Source organism: Numenius arquata, chromosome 2 (genome assembly GCF_964106895.1).
Source record: "Numenius arquata chromosome 2, bNumArq3.hap1.1, whole genome shotgun sequence".
NCBI classification, from domain to species: Eukaryota; Metazoa; Chordata; class Aves; order Charadriiformes; family Scolopacidae; genus Numenius; species Numenius arquata.
The window spans coordinates 15,025,669-15,052,630 of record NC_133577.1 but is presented as its reverse complement, the minus strand read 5'-3'; the positions used below and the strand labels follow the sequence as shown (position 1 = coordinate 15,052,630).

The 26,962-nt window shown below is 38.4% G+C and overlaps 1 protein-coding gene across 3 annotated transcripts in view; it reads left to right on the top strand.

The window, feature by feature from the left end:
* Positions 1–26,962, top strand: part of UTRN (utrophin) — a 339,386-nt gene that overhangs the window by 285,685 nt on the left and 26,739 nt on the right. For all 3 annotated transcript variants that reach the window (XM_074144306.1, XM_074144303.1, XM_074144304.1), the window contains 5 exons: positions 6,151–6,352; positions 12,290–12,375; positions 19,059–19,216; positions 21,578–21,744; positions 24,268–24,379. In XM_074144306.1, the coding sequence (XP_074000407.1) occupies positions 6,151–6,352; positions 12,290–12,375; positions 19,059–19,216; positions 21,578–21,744; positions 24,268–24,379 (725 nt within the window). The remainder of the gene's footprint in view (positions 1–6,150; positions 6,353–12,289; positions 12,376–19,058; positions 19,217–21,577; positions 21,745–24,267; positions 24,380–26,962) is intronic.

Here is a 26,962-nt window from a genome sequence, read left to right as displayed (position 1 = left end):
ATTTCCAAGGTTTGTGTCTGTATCTCCATTTTAATCTTCTATATTTGCTAGATTTTTAAGAAAGCATTTGACATTACATCACAATTATAGTTTAATTCAATGGCAAGTGGCATGACTACCATGTTCAAAGTTTAGCAGCTTCAGAACCGATGTATCAGGAGGTCTTATCCTGGCCTCCAGACTCAGGACTTCTCTGATTCACACAGCAAGTGTCACACTGGGGTTCTAGGCTCTCACCTGAGTGTCCTGTGCAAAACAAACTCAAGAGTACCCTTTGGAGTCATCCTGTCACTGGTATTTCTACATTGTTCTTGAGAATCAGGATAATGAAAAGAATATATGGTGCTTTCTTGGGGGAGCTGAACTAGCTTGTAACTTCTCAATTTTTATTTTGGAGAAATGGGATTGAACTAATAGTTCAATCAATAGTTCAATAGATGTAACACAGAAATGGTTTATGTTATGAAGAGGGAAGATAACTGAAAGGACAGGAAGCTTAGAAGGAAGTGAGATTTTGGGAGAAGGCAGAGAAGAAAGGATGTATGGAAGAAAACTAGCAGAAATGGAGCTGGAGATTAAGGTGTACAAAAGAAAGGAGTACAAAAAATTCTGTTGTTGAGATGATGAGAATATGGATTTTAAAAATTATTAGGACTATGAATGGAAAAGAAAATACATAAAGCCACAGATATATCAGAAAGAAGACAGGGTGAAGTAGAGAAAAAAATGGAAGCTGGAAAATTTTGGAAGGAGATGTGGGTTGTGTGTGAGGGTCCCAGATTTTAGACCTTTTGTAAGGTTTTGGCAACAGCTGGTATGAAAATGTTACATAACATTACTAAATTTTCTTGTTTAAACTTGGGAGTCCGTGCTGTGGAAGGACTTTTCAGCCCTGAAGGGTGTACAGTTTCGCAGTCTGAGTAGGAACATGAGAAGGACAAAGCCATCCTAAAGTTGCAAGCAAGGAAGGAGTTGTGCAAAGAGGGATCCCTTCCTGTCTTCCAGGCGGTTAGTTTTCCTTCCAGCCTAGAAGACAGCAGCCTGATCTTTGCAGTAGCTTCTTGGCTGGACTTCAGATATGTATTATACCAAATGAAGCTGTGCCTGAGGTGGTAGTTAGCGACTCCAGAAAGCTAGAGTGCATGTATGCAACAGCACAGGCTCTTGGAAGTACCTCTCGCCACTTCTTCCTATGCTATGCTGACCTCTCACAGAATTTCAAATCAAGTTCAAGATCTTGGGTTCAAGGTCTTATGTTTGGGGAAAAAGCAGAACCTGTCCTTTGAAAGATTGTTTGATGGTATTGAAAGAAAAAGTGTATTTCTTTGGCACAGCCTAGAGCTTCTCTGTGCAAGAGATACGGTCTCGCCCAAGGCTGTAATTTCATCTCCCAGCAAGACTAAAGAGAATTATGAGCTTTCTGCTTATCAGTGTGCAGGTTATAAAGTATGCATCAACATGTACCTGAAAACCAATAGCAAAGCAAGAAACCAGAAAGCAAAGTAAAATTCTCCTTGTGCATGCTGCTCCCCAGGGAGGAGTGAAAAAACAGACTGCACATGATGGATGCTAATCATGCTGCCTGTTTCTGACAGGCATACAGATTGTCTAGCGACCTGTATAGAACAAACTTCACTTTCATTACTTCTAATAAGCTTTGAGGAGGATCATACTTTCTGCTCTTGCTTTTACTGCAAAATATATGTGATTTCTGTAATAACTGCATTGGTTAGCTCTCCTCATTCACAGATTTCAAAAGTATCCTCCAATCAAAGTGAATATTGTCTCCGGTTTCGGGGGAGGGAGGTGGAAAGAGGACAGAGGGAAGTAGTAAGAAGTAAGGAGAATATTCCAGTTTAAAGAGTCAGGATCTCTACAGATCAAATCTGCCTTGTTATTAATCAAACCATTTGCTTGCTCCATCTCTTTCTCATGGGAGGAGACAACAGCAAAAAAAATCTTTGTTATACGTACATATTTGACCAAGGATTGGTTTAATTTGTGAGAGCACAACATTGTGGGTTTTTAAGAAATTCATTACAGATTATTCACAAAGCTAAATGCTACAAGAATTTTCCGTCTATGAACTCATTATGATCTGGCATGATTTTAAGACCACCTTCAAAGATAGAATCAATGCTGTTCCTTTTGTCCTTGTTTGCTGCAGATTATTTCTTGCCAGGGAGCAGATCAAATTCCATTTGACTGTGATGGTACTTGGCCTGTTTCTGTCCTGTGAATGGCAGCTGAGATGATAGCCAAAACACAGCATGTGCTAACACCTCCTTTCTGAGGAAGGGGAGAGTGGTTAAGCCCTATCAAGAATTCTTTTCTTGACTTTTGGTGGTTTTGTTTTAAGGTAGGGAGTCATCTTCTGTGCCCCTGCCATTCATTCTGTGGTCTGAGTTGCTTTAGTCTTCCATTGAGTTTCCTGTAATTTTAACTGTGGATGGTTTTTAAAGGTGTTTGGGTGCAGAATGCTCCAGGAAGGCTTATGTGCTAAGGCAAAGAAAATGTCAAATCACTAAAAAATAAGATCACTGTAAAATGTGACAAATTGCTGTCACAGTCGCGTGTGTGTATAACTGCAAAGGCCTTTTTTGGTGAGAACTCAAAGGGCAGAGCTGAAGTGGGATGCACAGTCCCTTTCACACAGTGAGGACTGGAAGCAGAGTACTGGTGCTACACAAGCAGGTTCAGGAGCATGTAATTTGAAAACCGTACTTTGGAAAACTTGCTTATGTCAAATCTCTCTTCTAAGCCTTTTCTCCGTAAGTGTCAAAAAAATATGGTTCTGCAAAAGTTTTTCCCTCCCACTCCCCTCACCCCTCTTTAGGGCAAGTAGAGTCATGTTTCATCTTGTTCCCTTTTTTGGAAGGTAGATTCCTGCAGAGACTAGTATGTGTGTGGGTACCTACGTGCATTTATTTTGCAGGAAGCTAAGGAAGGTTGCAGGTTGGAAAGAACAAATTCTTGATTAGCCTCTGTGTCTCAGATTATGTGAGGCAGACGTACTGAGCGCAGTTTTCCACTGTAGCAGAAGAAGAACGGGGCCAGAGAGAGGATCCTGTGTTGCAGTTGCGCTGGGCAGCCATACAGCACCAGGCCCTGACTATAGTATTTTATTCTTGTGCAGCATACTTTAGCTCATTTTCAATGAATGATCTATGCCCCAGATACTGAGGCATAGTACTGGAAGGGGAAAAGGGAACAAAGCAAACATGGTCAGAATTTCTGTCGCTGAGCTCCTCTAGGTGATTTAAAATTTAGGAATGCTAATAGGAACATCAACCGCACAAGGCTAAGGAAAGAACATGAAGACATATCGGGCTAAAAGCAAGAGCCATGTAGACTTTCCTCAGCCATCCATTCTTTTGCAGGAGCTGCTATAATTCACAGGGTCTTTCTGATACAAAAGCTCCATAGCAATACCTGCCTATTTGCTGTGGGGTTACAGCAGCATCAGATTTGTGATTAGCAGCTGCATGTCATTACTAGCTCCTGAGTCAGTCTCTTACATGTGCTTGAACCATGCTGAATGACATGGTTTCTGTTTGCAGTTTTCCTTTAGGAAAGTCCCCTCTCTGCAGAAAGGAAAGGAATGACCCTTGTGTCCATTTGCTCATTAACAGCAGGGTTGGTCATTCAGCCCATTTGACCAGATGCAGAATGGTACTGCAAAAATGCACTAGAAGCTGCGTAAAGTAGTCTTCATGCCAGCAATGGCATGTCAGCCTCAGGTTAGCTTTTCCCCATCTGCTTAAACATAGTTTATTTTAAAACTTTCAGAAATGGATATGTAATGACAAAACAATCCCTCTTTACATCAGCCCAATCCAGGGATGCTGCTAGTGGGTACACCTTACCACGGCAGGATAACTGCCTGTATCCAACGTTGATTCAGCCAGCTGAGTACTGAAGTAAGCAGGGATGGAAGTAATTTCCTCTGGCTGTTCTCCATGAATGGTGTCATTCAAAAGTGTAAGTTTTGCTTAATTTGCATTAGTACAGCAGCAGAGTTTCCTTTTAGTATGAAAATACTGAAAGTACCTCTCCCAATTCCCTCTAGAAACGTGAATGCGAGATCTTAATGCCAGCAGATCAAGATAGGAAGTTTGCAGGCTTACTCCAGTGTCTGTTGAATTACTTTTTTCAGTGCAAGGATGGTTATGCTAAGCCAAGCCCAAAGGCTCCAACTTTCTGGCTTTCCAAAGCATTCCAAGTTTTCACTGGCTTTAAAAAGGGCAGATTTTGGGTGCTGTCAATCTATTTCAGGAAGCTGCTTAACCTGCTTTTAGCCAATCATGAAGTACATTAAAAAAACATGTTGAAAAAAATACCACACTGATTGCAATAATTTTGAGGGTTTTTTTTCCCTTTGTAGGTTATGAAGGAAAAGCATGAAAAACGGACATTTCTCTTGAGTGCAATATTTATGTGATTGGGTAGCATGTTATAGTTTTGCATCTGGCTTCACCTCCCTCCCTTCACCCCTCAAAAAATAGTCTGTGTTGAATTGTGGTGCAGGATTTTGTTTTGTTTTTAAATGTGCCCATAAGCCTTTTCCAGTGTATGATATATTTTCTGACTGTAGAAGATTATGCTGCAGTGTACTGCCAAATACTTTGGCTACCTCAGGTCAAACTAGTGGCAAGGTGTTTTGCTGCAATTAGCAGTCTGGCTGTTTGGTAAATACATGGCTGGCATTTGTTTGCAAGCTCAATAGATGGGCTTTTAGAAAAAAAAGTAAAAGAAAATGAAAGGCAAACAAACATAAAACCCCTACAAGTCTGATGCTGTAAAGTTAGAACACGATGTATAATGTCAGTGAGGGAGAGAAGAAGTAGGGGCTGAGAGGTACTGTTTCTCATTTTACAATGATGTTAGGAGGGGTAGATTGAGGAAATGGGATTGGGAATGTAACCTTCTTTTGGCCTATAATTTTATCTTTTGGTAGATGCTCATTGAGTTCTTGACACAATTGTTCGTAGTGTTTAGCGTTGTCTTGCTCCTGCTTTTTTCTGCTGTGCTTATTACCCAGCCCAAGCCAGAGTTACCTGATCTGCACACACTGCCCTCTGGGATCCTTATTTAACATTATCGGTGCAGAGCAATTTGCAGCACCTCTGAGGTTGTCATGTTTCATTTCCTTTGAGAGATGACATGTATAGTGTAAATGTGTTACTGGCTCTCCAGAAACAGCTCAGTATGACCTCAGAATATACTTCAACTTCATGTTATATACATTGTAGCAAGCATACTGATATATTGCAAATATTTTTCTTGCTAAAGTCCTCACTTATGTCAAAAAATGTTGTTTAGGATTATACCACCCTTTGACTTACATTAGTCTTCCTTCTTTTACAGCAAAATAAGTTTCCTCTTTTCCACTTTGTTTTTCAAAAGGAATTAGAAGAGCTTATTGACAGCTTTTTATTTTCGCCATGCAAAACCCAGATTTTCACAATCGCAGTCACCTTTCTACGGTTTTGGGGACAAACCCCTTGTCACATCTAGGATATCCATAGCATCACCAGCTGCTTATAGAAAGCATGCTGTAATTAAGGAGATCAAAATATTTTTCATGAAAGCATAGCATTTTTATGTTCTGGAAAACTACAATAAATAATTTCCCTGTGTCCCCCCTGCTTTCTTTCAAGCCTTATTTTATCATTCAGGCCCCAGTACATTCCTACTGCATTTAAGAGAACGTTGTTACCCAAGAATTTGCTTTGCTTTACTTTTAATCAAAAGTGATAGTTATTTAATGGGTTTCTGCTTTATGGTAAATGCGAAGAATCCTCTAAACCTAGTGGGCTCCCATTGTGCGTACATCTGAAGTTAGGATCCTCTAATTATTCAGACTACTTCAGCGGCTTTTTAAATGTTCTTCTGAGCTGTGCAGTGTCATTCTGGTGTTCTTGTTGATTCTGTTTTTTTTAAATATCTAGTACCTAAAATGCTGTACCTAAAATCTCTTCTTATAGAGAAGTTTTTCACTATAACGTTACTAAATGAAAGTTACTTCTGGCAAGTTGTCTGCAGTGTTTGCTACAATATGTGCATGAACAAATGTTATGAATATGCTCAGGCATCTGTATTCATGCCTTTTTTCTTTTTCTTTTTTTTTTGTAAATCATCTGTTGCTAGTGGACCTGTTGGACCTGAACACAACAAGTGAAGTTTTTAAACAGCACAAGTTGAATCAAAATGACCAGCTGATTGGTGTCCAGGATGTGATCAGCTGTCTCACTACCATCTACAGTGGACTTGAAGAGAAACACAAAGATATGGTGAATGTTCCTCTCTGTGTAGACATGTGTCTTAACTGGCTACTCAATGTATATGATAGGTAAGTAACAAGTCTTTATTCACAGTGTGTACCCCAGGAATTTCATGTAGTATAACAAAATATAAACCATGGAGACAGAATTGGTAATTTTTGCACTTATCAAAAATGCTAGACTTATTGGACTGTTGTATTTTTTTTCTGAGTTACTTTCTTGAGGAAATGTTCATGATAATAGAAAAATGATAAAGCTTAAGAAGCTCTTTAATAAAAAGTCATATCTTTTGATAATTTTGACTCAGCAATGAAAGTGCAGTTGCTTGAAATGACATTTCTTATGCTGTCCTGCTCAGATCCACTGAACTAACGTTATGCTGCTTACTAAAGAAATATTGAAAGGGTTGCAGGAAACGTATATGTGAGGAGAGAATTGAATATGCTGCTTTAGCTGTGTTCCTACTGTAAATGTCCTAAATTGCCCAGATTGTTTGCTATTCATACCCGATCGTATTTCTGCCACAGGTGAGGACAGTTTTGTTATTTACTTTACACTTAGTCACTTGCAAGCCATAATCTTGGCTGAGGTCCCTGTCCTGAATCCTCTCTCAAGTAGTGGCTGTTTTGATCTCAGCCGTAAAGCCCCTACGATCCTGGACCCGACTCACTTCCAGCTCCTGCAGCTCCTGCCTCATGTCACTTCTGAGTGCTGGTGCTGTGTGATCCACTTCCCCTCCTGGCAGCAAAACTGCATTTCCCTGGTGGATCGTGAGTTTGCCTCAAGAATGTTTCAGGATGCTTCCAGTAAGAACTTGGGGGTTTATTTAAATGCATGTCTGCTATTTCCAGAGAGAGCACTGATTCTTAGAGGACATGCAGAAGTCCACTCCAGCAGCCCCTTGTGGCTTTGGCCAGTCCTTTCTGAGCCTCCAGATGCTTCTTTCTTCTGCTGAATGTTGAACTCTGACCTCTCTGCCCTGCCCCGCGCTATGTCAGCCTGCATGACCTACAATCACTGTGCTTATTTAGTTGTGCTTTTGAGTTGTGAGTTTGTTGGTCATTTTTCTTAGTGGAGTTTACTGTTCTCATCTCCCTTCTGTAGTAAAAACTGGGAAGAGACTTGGTTTCCATCAGCTCCTCCATTTCCTATAATGTATCTCCTTACATTGCTTGAACAGAGGCGTTTCAGGACTCTTCAGGAGCTGACTAAGAGACAGTAGTGCAATACATGGGGTGGTCCCTTCGGTGTGTCTAATAGAATATATGCTCTAGTTCAGAGTTATACACAGAATTAAAAATCAGAATTTCTCAGCTGCGTGAAGTTGGTTAGCAAATTTCTTTCCCTTCTCCTCAGTTGAAGATGGAAAGAGCAAAATATTTCTTGAATAAGGATAGAAATTCTTATACCTGGCTTTGTAAATGAGAGCTTCTTGATGCATGCATTATCTTCACTATGTTCACTCACTTAATCAGTGCCAAATTCTAACAGTTCATAGCTTTTTGCTTTTTTTCCCCAGAGGATTACATGCCAGTAGTCCTGTAATTTGTGGATTTTTTTTTTTATTATTATTATTTTTACTTTAAATATTGTGGTAGGGGAGAGGGAAGGAGGGAAAAAAATTACAACCAACTATCATTTATGTGCCAGCTACCTATTACGCTTTGGCATTCAAATATTGCTGTTTAATATTGTGACATTTCTGTTAGTTGGACTTCTCATCATTACTGCTGGAAAATTGGAAAGCCCATCAAATAATGACTGGGCCTTCTTCCTGCAATTATTTTTATTTTGCAGAGCTCTCTATTGTTGGTGAATAAACACATCACTGGCAAATAGAGCAGTAGATCAAGTGGGTTGGTTGACTTAAATGTTATTGGTAATTTAGAATAAGAAACTAATAATGTCAGAGAATTTTTTGTAGTTACTGGTTGGGTTTTTTCAGATTCATCACAAATCCATTATATTTTCTTCAGTTTACCTTTGCTTTGTAACTCCAGTTAGAAGTCAGTTGTTTAATCTGTTCATATTTAAAATGCACATAGTGAGCAACAAACCTTTCTTTCAATAACGTTTCCTGTTGCTCCCATTTCCCCTTGATTATTTTGTTGAAAGCTTTAGTGTAGATAATTCTTCAAGCTGATGAGATTTTAATCTTCAGTCAAACTCTGACAAATGGAGGATGAAGGTTTTCCGAGATAAAATTACGTTTTACAGTATATTTCCTTGCTCCCCTTTCAAATCCACTACGGGGCTGGGGGGGAGGAGGGGGAGCTGAAAGAACAGGCACCAATTTTGAGCTGCCTTTTTTTTTTTATTTTTTTATTTAATTGGCCTTTAGGAAAGAACTAATTTGTGTCTTGGCATTTCCATTGTTTATTGCACTGGTGTTGTACGTGTACAATGTTTCAAATTGTTAAACTGACTACAAAAAACATCTGTTAGTCGCATGCTATTAGCCTGAGATTTAATTACTGATTCACAGATTGATGGCAAACTGGGTAGTTCTTCAGACTTACCTACAGATGTCTTTGGCCCTTAAAAAGAACCAATTTATTTTTAGATGTAGTAAGCAAGTCTGTTGTGTTCTGGTATTTTCTGACACATCAGGAATGATTCATTCTTCAAGCTGGGTAGAAGAGAGAAACATTAAATTTACTCGGTGACTTTTACTTCTTCAAGGACTCAAAGGTTGTTCCAGGCAGCAACATCTGCCCTGTAAACACCTTCCAAAGTGAAATGTCCTTGGTTTTGCTAGCCCAGAGAGATTTTTTTTTTTAAAATGAAATTAGAAATAAACGCATTGCATTTTACAATGAGAGCTGTGAAGGAAATCGTTTGCTCTGTGGAATCCTTTGGCCAGGCCTGTGTTTAAATCATCCAAAAGCAATAGCTGGTGGTTATTGTTCTGGACTATATACTGTCAAATCTGCTAAAATCTCCAGAAGCCATTTATATGAAATGGACTGATAGCTTTCAGTACTAATGGAAATAACTCAACACCCCTTTAAATGAGTTGGTTTAGATATTTTGAAGTCTGTCATACATAATATAGACTACACATGCTAATTGTGGGTGATGACTCATTCTTTGAATCAAAATTACCCAATGTCCGTAAAGAAACTTTTACATGCACTGTTTTTAAAGTCTTGCAACGTTTATCTGACTTCTGTATTTCTGCTTTTAAATTTTCTTGGTTTTTTGTGATGTTAGCATACTTTTGATAATGCATTCTTTTAAATTTAATTTCTTTAGTGCATTAGTCTAGGAAGGCTATCTATGGTATCGCACGTATGCTAACCTTTTCCATATGATCAAAGCTGTCATTCATGATCATTCTCTATGACCAAGGCTCCCCCTGAAGAATTACAACTTCGTTATTTTTTGTTGCATTTATACACCTGGCAAATTCTAACACCAGGTTGAGTTAATATCCCAGGCCTTACCAGCATGTTAAGTTCAGCAAAGTCTGAACTTCTGAGGAATGAGAAGGGTGAGAGACCTCTTCAGTCAGCCTTAACGTTATGCCCTGCTTTTGACAGTAGCTGACGGAAATTTTCTGCGTGCACTCCAGTTGAGTTCCCTGTGTTGATGATAGCTCTTTTGATTCATAGAGGACTCTGTCAGAGCAGCTTGGCAGGCTGTGATAGTAGTAAGACGTGCTCTAAGAAGGACTTGGCCCGCCGTAGGGCAGGAAAATGGGCTCGTTTGACTCACTCTGTGCCTGATCAAGAGGAGGCATCTGCGGAGACCTTCAAAGATCTGCCAGGCTGCCTCCTGCTGCTGGGTTACGTAGGTAACTGATAGCTACTGTCCTTGGTAGTCCTTAATCGTAGTGTCAACACTGAGCAGGCTTGAGAACTCTTTGACATAAGTCAGAAGTAAAGGGGGCTCATCTTCTTACTTCTCCAGTTTTTCTTGCTAGTGCCTGATGTTTTCATGCTGTTGCCCCCCTTCCTTGGAGGACATAGGTTTCCTTATGACTTGATATTGCCTATCTTGTTTTCTGTTGATTTGCTAGTCATCCTTTTGTGTAGTCCTGTCTGAAATCTCTTGTACTTAATCTTGCCAGTGGTTTTATGACTCTCTAAGCTGGGAAAATGTAAACCATTGAACTGGAAGAGTCTATACTACAAAGTCTGTAGGTTTGGTGAGGGGTTTTTGTTTGGGTTTGGTGTGGAATTTTTTACTTGTATATAATTCCAGTGCTTATATTTAGTTGTTTCAAAGGAAGAGGCTAGGGAAAAATATGTTGCCCTTGAGAAAAATGTAATACTGCAGGCTTTGTAATTCTTTTTTATAATTTATTGAGGAAATGCTTTTTGTGTGAAGGAAGTTTTTCACAGTCCTTATAACAATCTGCTAAAATCTGGAGAAATTTGAAGCCTCCACATACGTGCCCTGTATGTGGGCAAAGCTAAACATAAAAGCTAAACTTTTAGCTGCAAAGTTTTTCTGAATTCCTGCCTTTAATAAACAAATACTCAAGTCAGTCCTGAGTTAAATCAAACCCAAATGAATGTTCTGCTTTGTTTTTCCATTGAATACAAAGTTAAAAAACAGACAACCCTACACAGGAAAGAATGTTGAGAGAACTTTGTCAAGGTTGCAAAATGAGCCGCTCACACGTTAAAGTATGCCAGAATGATGTAGTGTCTGTGATTGAAAGAGGTAATTTGAAGCTAAGCTTGAATGTATAAAATAGGTGGTGCTTCTATAATATTGTGGAAAATTGGGTCCTGATTTTCAAACTAGGCAGTAAAAGTAATGGGTGGTTTTGATTAATTTGGCAATAATTTCTCTGTACCTCTCTTCCAGTTTGTGGAATAGGGCAGATAATACTGTCTAGTCTCGCTAGATTAGGTGATGGTTGTGAAGACAAATGCATTAATATTTGTAAGGTGCTTAGCTAATTTACTGAGAGCCCAGGAGTAAATTAATAATTTTGTATTCAGTGCAACCATTTGTGAGGGAAATCAGACGGCAGACTATATGTTGAATCGATAGGACAGAAAGAGATATCTAATAACCACTTGAGAAGTAATTAAAGGATATATCACTTCTCCATGACACAGGGGACCAAAGTAATGTTTGGGGTGGTATTAATTTTAGTATTGTCTTACTGGCTGGTGAAGGACCCAGCTAACCTTAAATGCAGGGGTTTGTGTACAATATATACAATTTAACTACTATTCTCATGATTTGTTTGCCAAGTTTCATCTAAAGACAAATTGCATGGTGTTTTTCGGTCTTTGAAAGAAGATATCATCAGACCTTTTAAGAATATGTTTCTGCACTGATCTTTTGAACTTTAAAATTGTCCTTTCCCATGTACCCTGGTTTTATTGCTTTTGGTTTTATTTTTTTGAAAAGTGTTTGTCTTGCAGGTTTAAAATCGCTTGCTTTGGTACCCACTTATCTGTTATCAAGTTGCTTAAGGTTGGACGTGTGGGGTTTTGGGTTTGGGGATATTTTTTTTTTCATGTTGGGCAAGATGGGCCTGAAGTCACATTGCTTGAAAAGAATAACAGCTCCACATCATTTAATTACTGCATATGGTTGACTGTTTATGTCCTGATATACATGTATATCAGAACATTTTCAACTTTCCTTTAAATAAAAGGAAAAAATTAACTGAAAAGACATGAAAACTTGGTTTTATTTTGCAGTCCTTGTGTTTCAAACTGGGTAATATGCTTTCCTGCTGTCTGCTCGTGTATTTTTTTCTGTGTATATCACATTATTAAATCACATTGAGAGCTTTACAGAGCTAAACGTCTGCCCTTTTGGAGTAATACAAACTGTTTTGACATGTAAACCACTTAGAAGGTGAGTTAAGCTTTTGTAAGGGAAGTATTCTTAATGTGATTTGGCATGTTAATTTGTTTCAAGATTTGAAGTGTATTTGAAGTAGAACTCACCAATGCCTTTGCATTTTGAATAGACTTGAGTTGGAATGAAATGAAATTAAACTGTATTAAATTGTCTTATCTTTCTAATTTCAGTGGCCGAACTGGAAAAATTCGAGTGCAGTCCCTGAAAATTGGCTTGATGTCTCTTTCTAAGGGCCTCCTGGAAGAGAAGTACAGATGTAAGGAAGAACATGTTTTATAAAATGCTTACATCATATAATTAAGTCATGTGCAATAACAATACACATTGTGGCAAAATTTGTAGTAAAATATTTCTCATGCCTGTAAGCAAGACAGTTTTCTTCTAAGTAAAATGGAATTGCTGTTTTTCATTATCATTAATGACAATGGAGAAAGTAGGATTTATATCCTGACTGGAAAGTACTGATGTCAATTATGCATCACCGTAATGGACAGTATTGTGCTCCCCAAAAGCAGAAGGAGAATGTAACTGTGCAGAAGCTAGAAAAGTATTCAATATGACTGGTCCTGTTCTCTTTTTTTAAATGTGTGTTTGTAGGGTTTGTTTAGGGAAAAAATCAAGCAATTTGATGTTGATTGAAACAGATTGATATGTCTGATAAAGCAAGGAAATACATCAAAATCGAGCAATTGTATTTTGTGGTCCATGAGAAAGTTGATTTGAACTCTGAAAATAGTTTTCCAGTATCTGTGCTTCCTGCCAGAATTGTACAAAGAAAGTTTAAATTATGTTGATTGAAGTAATCTCACAGGCTTGAGAAATACTAAGTAGTATAAAAATATTTCACAAAAATAATTGCAAGATCAGAATAGAATTGAGTAACTTTGGAGTAAAACCCCCTGACAAATACAGAACAAGAGAGTAAGCACTATATAAGAGCATCCTAGGTGGTGGACGGTTATTTATTATACACATCATCTTAAAATTATTATTCTTTGCAGTAGTTCCTTCACACATTTTGGAAGCACATGTAAAATGTATAGAGACTGTATTTGCCATGTACCACTGGAGCTCTGCAACAATTTCTACTTTCCTTAGAAGCATTTGTAGTAATCTTGGTTATTAAGATTGAACAGCAGTGTAGGTATGTTATGAACTGGGGCATATTTTGGCACCTGAACTTGAGCCCATATTAAGACTTTGGGTTTTTTAGTTTCCTTATGTCATTTGACACATCTGTGAATTAGTCCATGACTAAAAGAGCTGGGCAGACATACCTTTATTCAGTAATGACAATTCAGGAAGTAATCTGCCGTTTGGTGTGAAATAAAAAGCTTTCATGAAGTATGGGAGTTAGGCTATGGATAACAGAATGATAACCCTACCAAAAAGATGGTTTAAAAAAAACCCCAAACCTGGGAATAAACTTATATTAAATTTCTATTAATTAGCATACTTGTAGTTACCAAATACAGACACTGAAGCAGAATGAGGCAATAACTAGTCTGGATTCATTTTTATGTTGTTGCTTTGTGTCTAGTAGTAAAATAAAAACAGCAGCAGATTTGCATAACCCAAATTAACAGGGTGGGTTTTTTTTCCTGAACATTGCAGTATAATGTCCTAAAAAATTATTGCAGAAAAACTCAGTAGACTTTGTACCAGATGATCATAACTTCAACCTGAAATACATCTGAAGCTGAAATAATTGCTCATCTTTTCAAATCAGAAAACTAACAGTCAGAAAACACAACCTTTTTATTGTTGTTGTTACTCCTGGCCAGACTTTGGTATCTTTGTCAGCAGTATTGTCCTTATGAACCACCAAATTGTCACAAAACAAAACTCTTCAGTCTGAAAGAAGTTTTACAGAAGGAAGGAGGGTCCAGAGAAGGGCTACAAAGATGATCAGAGGACTGGGAAGACTGCCATGTGAGGAAAGGCTGAGAGAATTGGGTTTGTTCAGCCTTGAGACAAGAAGGCTTAGAAGAGACCTTATCACCATGTTTGAGTATTTAAGGGGTGGCTTCAAAGAAGATGGAGACTCCCTTTTTACAAGGAGTCACATGGAAAAGATGAGGGGTACAAGTTACAAGTTACTCCTGGGGACACTCCAATTGGACACAAGAAGAAAAAATTTCACAATGAGAACAATCAGCCAGGAAATCTCCCCAGGAAAATGGTGGATTCCTGAACATTGGACGTTTTTAAGGTTCAGCTGAACAGGGTATTGGGCCATTTTGTCTAGACCATGCTTTTGCCAAGAAAGGTTGGACCAGATGATCCTTGAGGTCCCTTCCAACCCAGTATTCTATGATTCTATGACACTGAGCTTTTGGATCTTCAGGTGAAAACCATAATGGAACTGCTAATTAATTTCAAGAAAATAAGTGTCATGGTTTAAACCCAGCGGGCAGCTAGAACCTTGCAGCCGCTTGCTCATTTCCTCCAATTTTGAAGGAGAAGAGAATCAGAAGAGTAAAAGGAGAAAAAATGTGTGTATTGAGATAAAGACAGTTTAATAGGTAGAGCAAAACCCATGCACGCAAGTAAAACAAAACAGGGAATTCATTCACTGCTTCCCATCAGCAGGCAGGTCTTCAGCCATCTCCAGGAGAGCAGGGCTCCATCATGCGTAAATTACTTGGGAAGACAAATACCTTCCCTCTGAATGTCCTCCCCTTCCTTCTTCTTCCCCCAGCTTTAATGCTGAGCATGATGTCCCACGGTATGGAAGAGCCCTTTGTTCAGTTGGGGTCAGCTGTCCCAGCTGTGCCCCCTCCGAATTTCCTGTGCACCCCCAGCCTACTCACTGGCAGGGCGATACGAGGAGCAGAAAAGGCCTTGACCGCCTCTCAGCAACTAAAACCACCAGTGCGCTATCAAAAGTATTTCTCATCCCAAATCCAGAACATCGCACTACGCCAGCTGCTAGTAAAAAAGCCAACTCTATCCCAACTGAAACCACGACAGTAAGTCACTTGGAAGGAAGAGCAGTACCCCCAAACATGGGTGCTCAGCACGAGTTACCTGCCTTCTGATTTTTCCCTTTCTCACAGCAGCTCCTGACATTTGCTTCTCCTTTTGATTATATTTCTTCTAAGCATTTCTGAGGCTCCCAGGGTCATTGAGGCTGTCAGTCCCAGGCTCCTCTGAGTGTGGCAGTTGTATGGTCACAGTTCGAGCCCTTAGCAGAGCACAGACCATACCTTAAATGTTGTAGTTTTAGAGGCATACTCTTCTCGGAGTAGTTGGTTGTAAAATTGGCAAGTTTCTTGTTTTAAAATCTTTTGGATGAACACCTCAATAATTTGTAAAATGCGTACCCAGACTGTCTGCTCAAGTTCTTTCTACCTCAACCTTCCCAGAGACCAGCTTTTCAAGGATCAACTTGAAGAAATGTAATGTCTGGGCTGCTGAGACACTGGGTTTATGAAATAGTATGGTAAACTGACAGTTTACCAGTACAATTGACCTTCATCTTTCTCTTACCCTTTGGGAGAAATCAAGCTTTTGTTCTTTTTGCTTTCTTTAATGTGAAGCCTTTTTATATTTTTTAATTTGTTTTTGACAGACACCTTTCATCACATTCATTTCCAATAAAATAGGAATTTTGTTAACTGTACATTCATGTACAGTATAGGTATAATCTTTTTACTTGACACATTTTTAAGTATGTTTTACCGGACAAATTTCTGCAATTTTAATTAAGCTTCTTTTTAAGATGCTAGACCTCAGGGTTGACATGAGAATGAATCTTTAATTAAAAAAAGTCCCAATTACTTTAGAAGAAACACTGAAGCCTCAATTAAAGAATGCCTATTCTTGAAAACGTTTAAAGACATGCTTAACTTCAAGCACACCCCTGGATGCTCCTGTGAATAAAAATGGACCTGCAAATGTAACTGAGTTGCCGTAACCTGGTGACATCTATGCTTGTAGAGCAAAGAGTTCAGGATCTCTTTTTGTTGGTGAGGCCAATGACCTGGTCTGCTCTATCTATGTTGTGCTCTCCTTACTCCCCAAAACAAGGTGGGGCACGTAGGAGCTACCTATTGGAAAATGATCCCAGAGCCTACCTTACCCTCACATCGTTCCTGTCTATTCTGGGAGCGAGAATTAGTTGACCTTGATCCAAAAGCATGATAGGGACACTTTTAGCAACTTAATCCCTTGCACTCGCTTGCACTTAGACACTCATCAGTTATGGCACAGCTGCCAGTGTTAAGTTTTTTTTTTAAGTGGAGTGTTTTGTAGGAGTTTGAGCTCTTCGAAGGTATTTGCTGATTGGATCAACCCAAGCTGATCACTCTCACTATTCCCTCTCCTGCCACATCACTTTTCCTCTGTTTACTAGCTGCCCAATCATCTGAAGGTTTAGGGCTTACAAAATTACTTGATCTTCCTCCCAGCTAGAGAGGTTAATGAATTGTTCTTCTTTTAGTGCCTGTTTCCACTGCTGACTGACGCAAACAGGCAGATTTTTTTTTTTTATCCTATCAGGTTTGTTAAACTGACTCTTAGAAACTGGAAAACTCTTCCAACTGCAGCTGAAGAAGTTAGCCAGGATCTGGGACTGCCAGGACAAGCCTGCAGCCGTGCAGTACTAGTTCTGTCACCACCGTTGTCCATGGAGTTTTTTTCTCACCACTAAGCACTGAAGCTGCTGCAGCATTTGTTTGACTGGGCAAGAAAGGAGTGAGAAAAATACCAGAAACTCTAAAAATTAATTCAGTCAGCTGGATTTCTATTTTGTAAAAATCCTTTCTTCTGCCTCAACCCCCTTTGCCAAGAAAAAAAGTATGGCCAGAGCTTCAGACGCACGCTGACAAAGCTTGACAGTTGCTCCAAATGAAGAGCAAAACAATTTACAGAGCGAAATTACAGAGTTTCTCTTGAGTGTTTCTGAACAAAGCTTGTCTGTTCCTCAATCAGAAGTGGCCAGACTGAATTTTCAAATTTCATTTATTTCTCATCTATTAATGGTTGTCCTGGTGGAAACATGAAAAGTAGGGGAATAGTATAAATGGATTTTTTAATCTTTTTTTCTTTTTTAAAGATTACTTGGAGCTTTAATCCAAGTCAGCCACTGAGTGCAAAAGGAGAATATAAAAACTAACTGGAATGAACACAAAGAATTCACTGCCATTTCTTCTGTAATTTATACCAATCACAGAATTTAAAAATATTTGAGATGAACTCAGTGTTTAAGATATTTTCAGGAGAGATTAATCTTCTGACTAAATATTTATGTACACAGCTACAAAGTTCATACATGAAGGATTCTTGGCAGAAATGTGTTAAAAATTTTAGCTGAAAGTTTTAACAATTGCACTTGGGCCACAACAACCCCATGCATCGGTGCAGGCTTGGGGAAGTGTGGCTGGAAAGCTGCCCAACAGAAAAGGACTTGGGGGTTCTGATTGACAAGCGGCTGAATATGAGCCAGCAGTGTGCCCAGGTGGCCAAGGAAGCCAATGGCATCCTGGCTTGTATTAGAAATAGTGTGACCAGCAGAAGTAGGGAGGTGATTGTCCCCCTGTACTCAGCACTGGTGAGGCCACACCTGGAGTATTGTGTCCAGTTTTGGGCACCTCAATACAAGAGAGATATCGAGGTGCAGGAGCGGGTACAGAGGAGGGCAACGAAGCTGGTGAAGAGCCTGGAGCATAAGTTTTATGAAGAACGATCGAGGGAGCTGGGACTGTTTAGTTTGAGGAAGAGGAGGCTGAGGGGTGACATCATCACTATCTATAATTACTTGAAAGGACATTGTAGAGCCATAGAACAAGAGGGAATGGCTTCAAGTTGCAACAGGGTAGGTTTAGACTGGACGTTAGGAAGAAGTTCTTCACAGTAAGAGTGGTCAGAGACTGGAACAGGCTGCCCAGGGAGGTGGTTGAGTCACCATCCTTGAATGAGTTTAAGAGTCGTTTAGATGTGGTGTTGGGGGATATGGTGTAGGGAAAAACTTTGTAGAGTAGGGTAGATGGTTGGACTCGATGATCCCAAGGGTCTTTTCCAACCTGAATGATTCTATGATTCTAATTAAAAATATCCAATCAAAGAAATGTGTTAAGAAAACACTTAAGAACTATTATTTATCCTGCAGACAGGCCTATTAGTTTAATGCTTTCCTGTGACTCTTAAGTAGGTACAAGCAATGTCTTTTTTCCCAGTAAGCGCCTGTATCTGGAACAATTTTCTTGATCCCTTTCAGCCTCAGTTTTTGCTGTTGTTACAGTCATCCCAAAACGTTCACTTACACTGTGGGACTTGACACCTACCTTAGGAAAAGGGAATTGGTAAAGGGAAAGGATATGGAAGGAGACATGGTTATCTGGGAAGCAAATGTGATTAATGTTAAGCTTGAGTTGTCTTGCTGGCTGCTGCTCTTGCTTTAAGCTATTTCATATGGCCACCTGTGACTTGTGCTATTTCTACTCTCAGTTCAGAGCAAACGTGCTTCTCTCCCCAACCAACTGAAGGATGGAATAGACGTTAGCATAAGATGGGGATTTCAGAAATATTATTTCCTTCTTCCCTACTGATAACACAGAAAACTTAGTAAATATTAGGGGGGCAATGTAGGAATGAACAAAAAGTTGTTCTAATTATGTGATGTCACTTTTGTTTTGTCACACAGCTGCTCCTAGGTGAAACAGGAGCTGCAATGTACAGTTTTATCAAGAGATGCCCTAAGGAGTTGTATAGTTTCATTCACTTGGCCTTACTTTTCTCATTTGTATGGTTACAGATCAAGGAAATGTAGTCAAAGTAATCAATATTAGATGAGGGTAAACTATTGTGAATGGGACAGTGGCCATCTGTAACCACGTCTAGATTATAAGAATTAAAAAGCATGAGCTGCAGCGTTACTAAGTAAAAGGGGGTGTACGTGGCAATGAAATGAGCTGGTGCCTGTTGTTGCTGTTTCAGACCTCTTCAAGGAGGTGGCAGGCCCCACAGAAATGTGCGACCAGCGGCAGCTGGGCCTTCTGCTTCACGACGCGATCCAGATCCCGCGGCAGCTTGGGGAAGTGGCAGCCTTCGGTGGCAGCAACATTGAACCCAGCGTGCGCAGCTGCTTCCAACAGGTAAGATAACAAAGACCCCCATGTGAAAAAAACCCTTCTGTCTGAAGTCTTAAGATTCATTTTTACATGGTGTAAAAAGAAGAGAGGAATTTAAACACATCCATTGAGTGGTTGAACAGAAATGAATATGCTCTTGCAACTCAATGTGAGAAGCTATTGTGAAAATGCAGCTGTAAAAGATGGTTTATGGTTTAGGAGAGGTTCAAACAAATTACTTTTTAGCAAAAAGAATATATAAATCTTTGGTTTTGACAATATTGGCTGCTCTGAAAGCTGTTAAAAAATTTTGTAGCAGCCAATTATCCTTCTTTGCATCATTCAAAGCAACCTGATACTGTGAGAACAACATGCTGTTCCCTGCTGGAACAAGACGTGATCTCAACAGAACAAGAGAATGATGTTGATAGTAATTTTTGACCTTGTGCATCAGGAAATTATTTAGCATTATTTTACTGACAAAAGAGCTTGCAGTTGCATGAAACTTCAAGAATAGTCATTTATATGTCGTGAGCCTTTATGCAGCAGATCAGAACATGGAATAAAGCTGTCTTACAGCCCGCTGTTCAGCTCCACGCTACATGCAGGGGGTTAATGAGGCTGCAAGGAGCGTCTGTCTGTTTAAAGAAGATGAGAATTAAAAAGAGGATGTCGTAATTGAACACAACCTAACTCAAACTTTGTCAAGGATGCCTAAGGCTCTGACTGTTTGTTAGTGATATCTATACCGCTTGAGTGTATTATTTCTGTGAAAGTGGCTGCCTTGAGCATTGTCAGAAATTCTATATGGATTAAAAATTCACTATGCTATATGTAAAACTACTGACCATAATATTTCTGATTTTATTGAATCAAACATTAAATGTTATAGCGAGCTTCTAGAGCATTTTTCTTTTGCCATTCTTTTATAGACATTTCTATGTTTTCATCCAGTGCTTTGACAAATTCAGTTGTGCTAGCTTTTTCCAGAACTATTAGATTCATTTCTGAAACGTGAGATGATTGGAATTGGGAGAGTTTTTGTCCAGATCATTTGGTAGATACTTATGGAAGTTGGTGTGACCAGTTACCTATGTAAAACTTCCTGTGAGGTTTTAATATTGTTGTTTCAGACAATAAGGGATGGTGCTTGACATATCTGTCACTGGCCTGAAGTGGTTGAAGTCATACTGAAATAAATTATTGATTTGTTAGTAACAGACTTTCTGTTACAGAGGAATGATCTTTATGTCCTTCAAGGATCTGCCCCATCTTCCAGGGGTGCTAGCAAGGTAGTGCTTAAATACGTGATGTGATATTATGATTATACTGATTATGAGGTTGCATCCCTTCTCTCACATAAATAGCTCAAGTTCAGTCTCTGGTCATTAAGACAGCGTAAAGAAAGTGTGCAGCTGCTTGACAGTTATCTCAGCCTAGTGAAAACAAGTATTTTGCTGGTGGGGAAAGCACATTATTCTTTTTTGTCATGCTGCACGTTATTTCTTTTTTTTTTTTTTTTTCCCTCTTACTGACAAAAATTGGTTAGAACTATGAATAGGTTAAGAAGCCTAGTGTTGCTTCTCATCACGTGTTACCATTTAAGAATAACTTTCATTTTAAGTTGTGTTCTATTACTTTCAGTGAGCTCAGAAAGATGACCTTTGTTCTTATTGCTGACAAAGTGGATAAATATACCTTTACAGCCAGGATCCTCTGGTGGTTACAAGAGAATGTGGAAGCCTGTTCGTTTGCTTCTTAAAACATTCATACTAATACATTAGCTCTGCTATATTCTTGCAGAGATTCTCTATAAGTAGCAGATTTCTTTCTCATTATTTATTTATTTACCTGTTCATTTTTGTGTTTGTTTAATGTGCTAACTTGAAATAATACCATGTCCTTAGAATACAATAAAAAGAATTGCACAAGTTTCATGGCAGTTAGTAGACACATGCAAGCGCTACTGACTTTTAGCAGTCTGGCATTGATCTTAATTCAAAAGATGACCATGTCTTTAGCTTGTCTGAACAGCAGAACGTGCTTTCATGTTCCCTTACTTCTTTCTCAAGTCCTTTCAGTTCAAAGATGGCTTTACTATGGACTCCATTACTCCTTTACCATGTGCTCCGTCTTTGTACCGTCTGTCTACTCTATCACAGCTGTTTAGTCCTCTATATTCTTACTGACTCGTTTTCTTTATTTGCATTTTAATTGAGGTTGTTTCTTGTATCCTGTAACTAGTTTTACATTAACCTGACATGGAAAGGATTGCTGTACGTTGTTGTTTGTTTTTATTTAATTGAATCCTAGGGAAAATCTGCTTGTGTGTGTTGTGTTATTTTTATTTTAATGTGGATGGGGGTGGTTTTTTTCTCTCCACAGAACCACAATAAGCCAGAAATAACTGTAAAGCAGTTTATAGATTGGATGCGCTTAGAGCCACAGTCTATGGTATGGCTACCAGTTCTACACCGCGTGGCAGCTGCAGAAACGGCAAAACATCAGGCAAAGTGCAACATCTGTAAAGAGTGTCCGATTGTTGGCTTTAGGTAAGAGGAGGGGAGCTGGGTGCAAGATTTCTCTGAAAATATCCACACTTTTACGTCATCCAACAAGTACAGTTCTTTCTATTTGTTTTTCCACCATTTTCCTGCTTTAAGATGGGATCTGCTGCCCGTGATGAGGCCACAGCGTGGCCTGAGCCAGTGTGTTTCTGGCTCCTGTGGCATCGCTGTCAAACACCCGATGGACTGGCAGGTGTCAGGGCAGGCTCTCATCCCGTGTTTTGGCATCGGTGGATCCAATAGGTAGCAAAGGAGTATAAATGCACCCCATGTGTTCTGTAAGCACAAGATCAAAAGGATCTGATTAGTAAAAAAAAATAATGTGGGCTGGCTGTCTGCTCTCCTGCATAGGCTTGGGAAACTAGCTCATGGCAGGCAATATTAAACACCCTTCAACAGCGATCTTTCCTTGCTTAGCACAAACCAAACATTGAAATGTTAATGTGATGAGACTTGCACAGTTCTGATCTGAAATATGGAATGTAATCTAAATTTCATCTGTTCAAAGGAAGCTGTGAATTCTAAAAGGAAAAATGATGCCAGGGATATTCTTCATATTATCCTCCCAGACTGTATGATTTTACTATGAATTATCATCATGGGGCATGAGATAGTTGGTACTATCTAACTATAGTTGTATACTGATACAATTAACATGCATTTGTAAATTGATTTCTATGGTGTATAAAATTATGGGGGGAAAGGGGAAAATAAGGACTTGAGCTAAACATAACTGGCTTTTTCCTCTGCTGTGGTCACGAAGTCGAGTGTATTATTTAAGAACGATATAAAGATTCTTGTAAGTGGTCCTAAGACTTTTCTTTAGGTATCTAGGCAGATGAGGAATTTTCTTTCCCCATGCTCTCTGTTTCTCCTTTCTGTTGTTTTAAAGGATAATAATATGAATCCTGAGGTCAGATTCGTCTCACCTGGTTTTAGGCATGCTGAATTTAGTCAGTCTTATAAGATTGAGTAACTCTCTTCTTTTACTATAAATATAGATATGTGAGTACTTCCAAAAGTAATTAATCTGATCAAATTTGTTGCCTGTCTTAAGAGGAGATGAAATTCCTCTAAATGTTCCTACTTTTCTTAATTAATGCTTGAGAGAGCATAGCGTGACAGAGCTCCAGCTCAGATATCTTTTAGATGCCTAAGTTGGGGCGGATAAATCCTGTCTGTACTTGAAGTATTTTGTGTGGAGAAGGAGGGTATAGAGATAGAAATGAAGAGAAAGAAAGACAAAAGAATGGCTCATTCTGAATAATTTCTACATGAAGTTAGAGATCTGCAACAACAAAAGCATCTAGCATCTTAGCAGAAGGTAGATGTGGCCATTTGATACACAGGCTCTGAGTAAAGATTATAAACAGTTGCGTCAGCATCCTTAAAAGTGAACCTTTACATTTATAGACACATATTGTCTTGCAAAGCAAAACATAAAACTCAGCAGGGGAAAAATGTGGATTGGTACAAAAAACTGCTCTCAGGAAGCAATTTAATTTAATTTAAACTTTAACTATTCAGTAGCTATTCAGTTTGGTTCAATTAGCTCATTTTAGTTTCATACAAATGATATAACCTCATCCAGTCAGAATGACCATACTGTAAAAAACAGTGGGCGGAATCTGGAGTTGAATTGTTGCTTTAGTCAGCTTTAGTTAGAAAAAAAAAAATTAAGAAAAATTCATGCTCCTGGTGGCTACATTTAATACAAGGGATACTGTATAAGTTTGTAACCTTGTTTATACTTATACATGCTCTTAAAAAAAAAAGGAAAGAAATAAATCAATGTATTATTTTAAACTTAATTTTATATACTTTTTATAACTGATGAATTCTCAAGAGTTTTATTTTCTGAAAGGTGTTTAGAATTTCTGAGCATCAAAAGGATGTAAAACTAACTGGTAAATATAAAAACATATAAAAGTAAACCAGTCTGGATTATAAATGGTTTTTCTGAGATACCATCTGAATACTAAAGAGAGGAAAAGAAAAACTAAAGCAATATAGTTTTAAGTCAGTTTGAACTTCAAAATTATAAGCTCTTCACACTCCATCTATGAAGCTGATGCCAGTAAGATTTTTCTGTTTCAAAGCAATTTGGGCAACAGATGATTGATGTGGGCTCTCTCTATGGCTATAGGAGGCAGGAATTTGTTTTGAACACTCAATGAGGTGACCTGTGTAGTGCAGGAAGGTTGTGTGAAGTGGAATAGGAGGGCTGTGTATCTCCTGTGTCCTGAGCAGCTGCTGAAGTGGCACCGGTGCCCCTGGATGTGCGACCGTGATGAGTGTTGGCTGTGCCATGTCCCAGTCTCACGCACTCCCGCACTTCAAGGTGCTTCCTAAGCTGATCCCAACAAACTCCCTATGTCCTTGTGCTGCTGCTGCCGAAAAGCACATGACACCATTTCAGAGAATAATTTGCCTCATGAGGCTTAATAACAAGTAAATATTAGAAGTAAACTTAGGAAGCTCTAATCACTTTGTTTAATGTCCCCATAGGTACCGGAGCTTAAAACATTTCAACTATGATGTCTGTCAGAGCTGTTTCTTTTCTGGCCGCACAGCAAAGGGGCATAAATTGCATTACCCAATGGTGGAGTATTGTATACCTGTGAGTACCAATTTACTGACCATTCCTAAGGGATTGTTTTTTACATTATTTGAGGTCTACATTTTTTTTAATAATCTTTTGTCGCCTAGATAATCTGCTAGGATTTCTTTTTCATATTAGTAGGGCTTTTCTTCCTGTCTTTCTCTTTGGAAGTCATCAGGGACTTTGCTAGTGCTGCTGAGTTTATGTGGGCAGTGTTCAGATTCTATAGAAACGGGTAAAAGCATTCACCTGGGAGGGAACTTGAACTGCACTTTTGTTTTCTAAATATAAAGCTGGAATATTAAATATAATTACAGTACTTGTATACTTGCACATGCAGGCACACTGTAAGGGTGAGAACATGTCAGAGGAATAGGACTCACTTTACTATTTCTATACCATAGTAAGGAGTATATAATATTCTAGTAATGCACTTTAATATTTTCAAAGGTGCATGATCTTTGCTTTCAGGTCCAACATTTTGCTTGCTTCATGAAAACGTGGTTGGAAATATGTCACATTTTATTCCCCTGAGTAATTACTGTTTACTGGCGTATTTAAAAATTGTTGTGTAGCTGGAAAAAAATAAACAGAATTGACAGTTTCTAACCAAAAATGGGGTGAGAGGTTTGCCCGCAATAGCTAACAAAAATTATTTTTACAACATATTTTCCTCATGAAATTTCAAACATGATTTTTCTAAGGAAGCTTCTGGGAGACTTTAAGTGAAGGAGTGGGTAACTTCCTTCTTACAAATACTACTTTCATTTTTTTATCTGATAGTTGTTTTTATTCTTATGAATTTTAACTCTGTCACAAATAAATTAATAGGATAATTGGTATATTATTTAAAAAGTAGTGGTGAAAGGGCTGTGTGCACAGAAAAACAAATTCAGACCACAATGTAACTAGAGTTAATGAAATAGAGCTGATTTCCACTAGTGTTACAAGGTTCTTTGCGTTCTTTTACTAGCAAAAAATGACAGAGTTATTTAATTGTCTTTTGCTGTAGTACTTGGGCTTATTACCTGTGTTTTTCTACTTTTTTTCATCCAATGTGTCTTCCATAACAGAATTCAGATTTTATTAAGTAGTGCTTTCACTTCATTATGATCAGAAGAAACCATGAGTTATGTTATTTTATTTTCATTAATTCTGTAACCTAATGTAAGGATTTGATTGATAAATTAGCATGCCAGGCTACATTCTGAATAAGTTTTTTGAAGTATATTTGTTGATTTTCCACTAATTCTAATTTTTGTCACTGTTTTTTTCTTTCTGCCTCCTCTCTTCCCTTCTCACCTTCTTAGAACACTTACTGACTGTTTAAGGGCTATGTTTTGAAATTACAGCAGATATTTAGACAGGGAAAAAATGTCGCATGTGCTAAATACATAATTTTACATAGCAGCAATGAATGTGTTGAATATAAAAAAGATCTGTAATATTTGTCTGCAATACAGATTCTTTATCTACTTTAGCTACAAATTTGATATGTTTCTTGACATACAGTCTAGTATTTTCTTATTGCAATTGAAGATGTGCAAAAAAATGTTCCATCTGTATTGCTGCCTGGGCATAGAAATATCCTTGGCACAATTCAGAGTATTGCCTGGCCTGTAACTTTATTTGTACAACAGGATTATTGTTTTTTATCATCAGAAAGTCTCTGTTCTCATTTGTGTGGCTTTCTATGGTTTTGATTTCTTCTTTTTGAAATTATTTGATTGGGGGTGGTGGTTTTTTCTTCATTACATGATTGGAAGCCCACATTAGCAATTTCATCAACCCTTAACCTGAGGATATCTATCTGCAACAGACGATATAGATGATGCTAATTTTGCCTAAAAATCATTAACTCTATTGTTTCACAAATGCATGCCTGATTTGTAGGTCAGTCACAAGTATTAAGAAAAAGAAAATTAAAATCAGCCAGTCTTGAATAATTACAGTTTTTTAACAGTTGCAGCTGGGGAGTCTATATATAACAGTCATCAGGTCAGGATTTAGGCCAGACTCTGCAGGTCAGGGATCTGGACATGATTAGATGTCAGATTTCAAGGTACAGTGAAGCTTATGCTACTATTTTATATTCTTATTTGCATAAGAATATAAAAGTAATAAGAAGTCTTGGTATGGAAGCAGCTGTGAGATTAATTTATAAGAGTACCTGATAAGAAAAAGTTCTCTGTTTTCCTGAATCCTAATATTTATTCTTAGAATCAGTAATGTTTAAAATAGGTTTGGGTTGCAGTTTCTTCCTTTTTAAAATATTTTTTCACACATCTAGGTCATTTTCTGATTCTCTTTTATACTGTTTTCGTGCTGTGACATAGGCCCAGTTTTGCCCATACCCACATGACTGTTCTAAACCTCAGGATCTGGAATTCTGTGGTGTTTTCTTTCCCTTAGTAGACATCATTAAAAATATGGTGATACTGATTGTTTACTTGCCTCCTTAGCCAACGTAACCCAATCTAAACATGTTTGAGATGTATTTTTCTTAGATTGACTTTTTTTTTTCCTCTATAAACTTCTCTCAAACCTCATCTTTAGTTTATATCATGGTCATGGAACAGAATTTGTTAGTGCCTATAACCT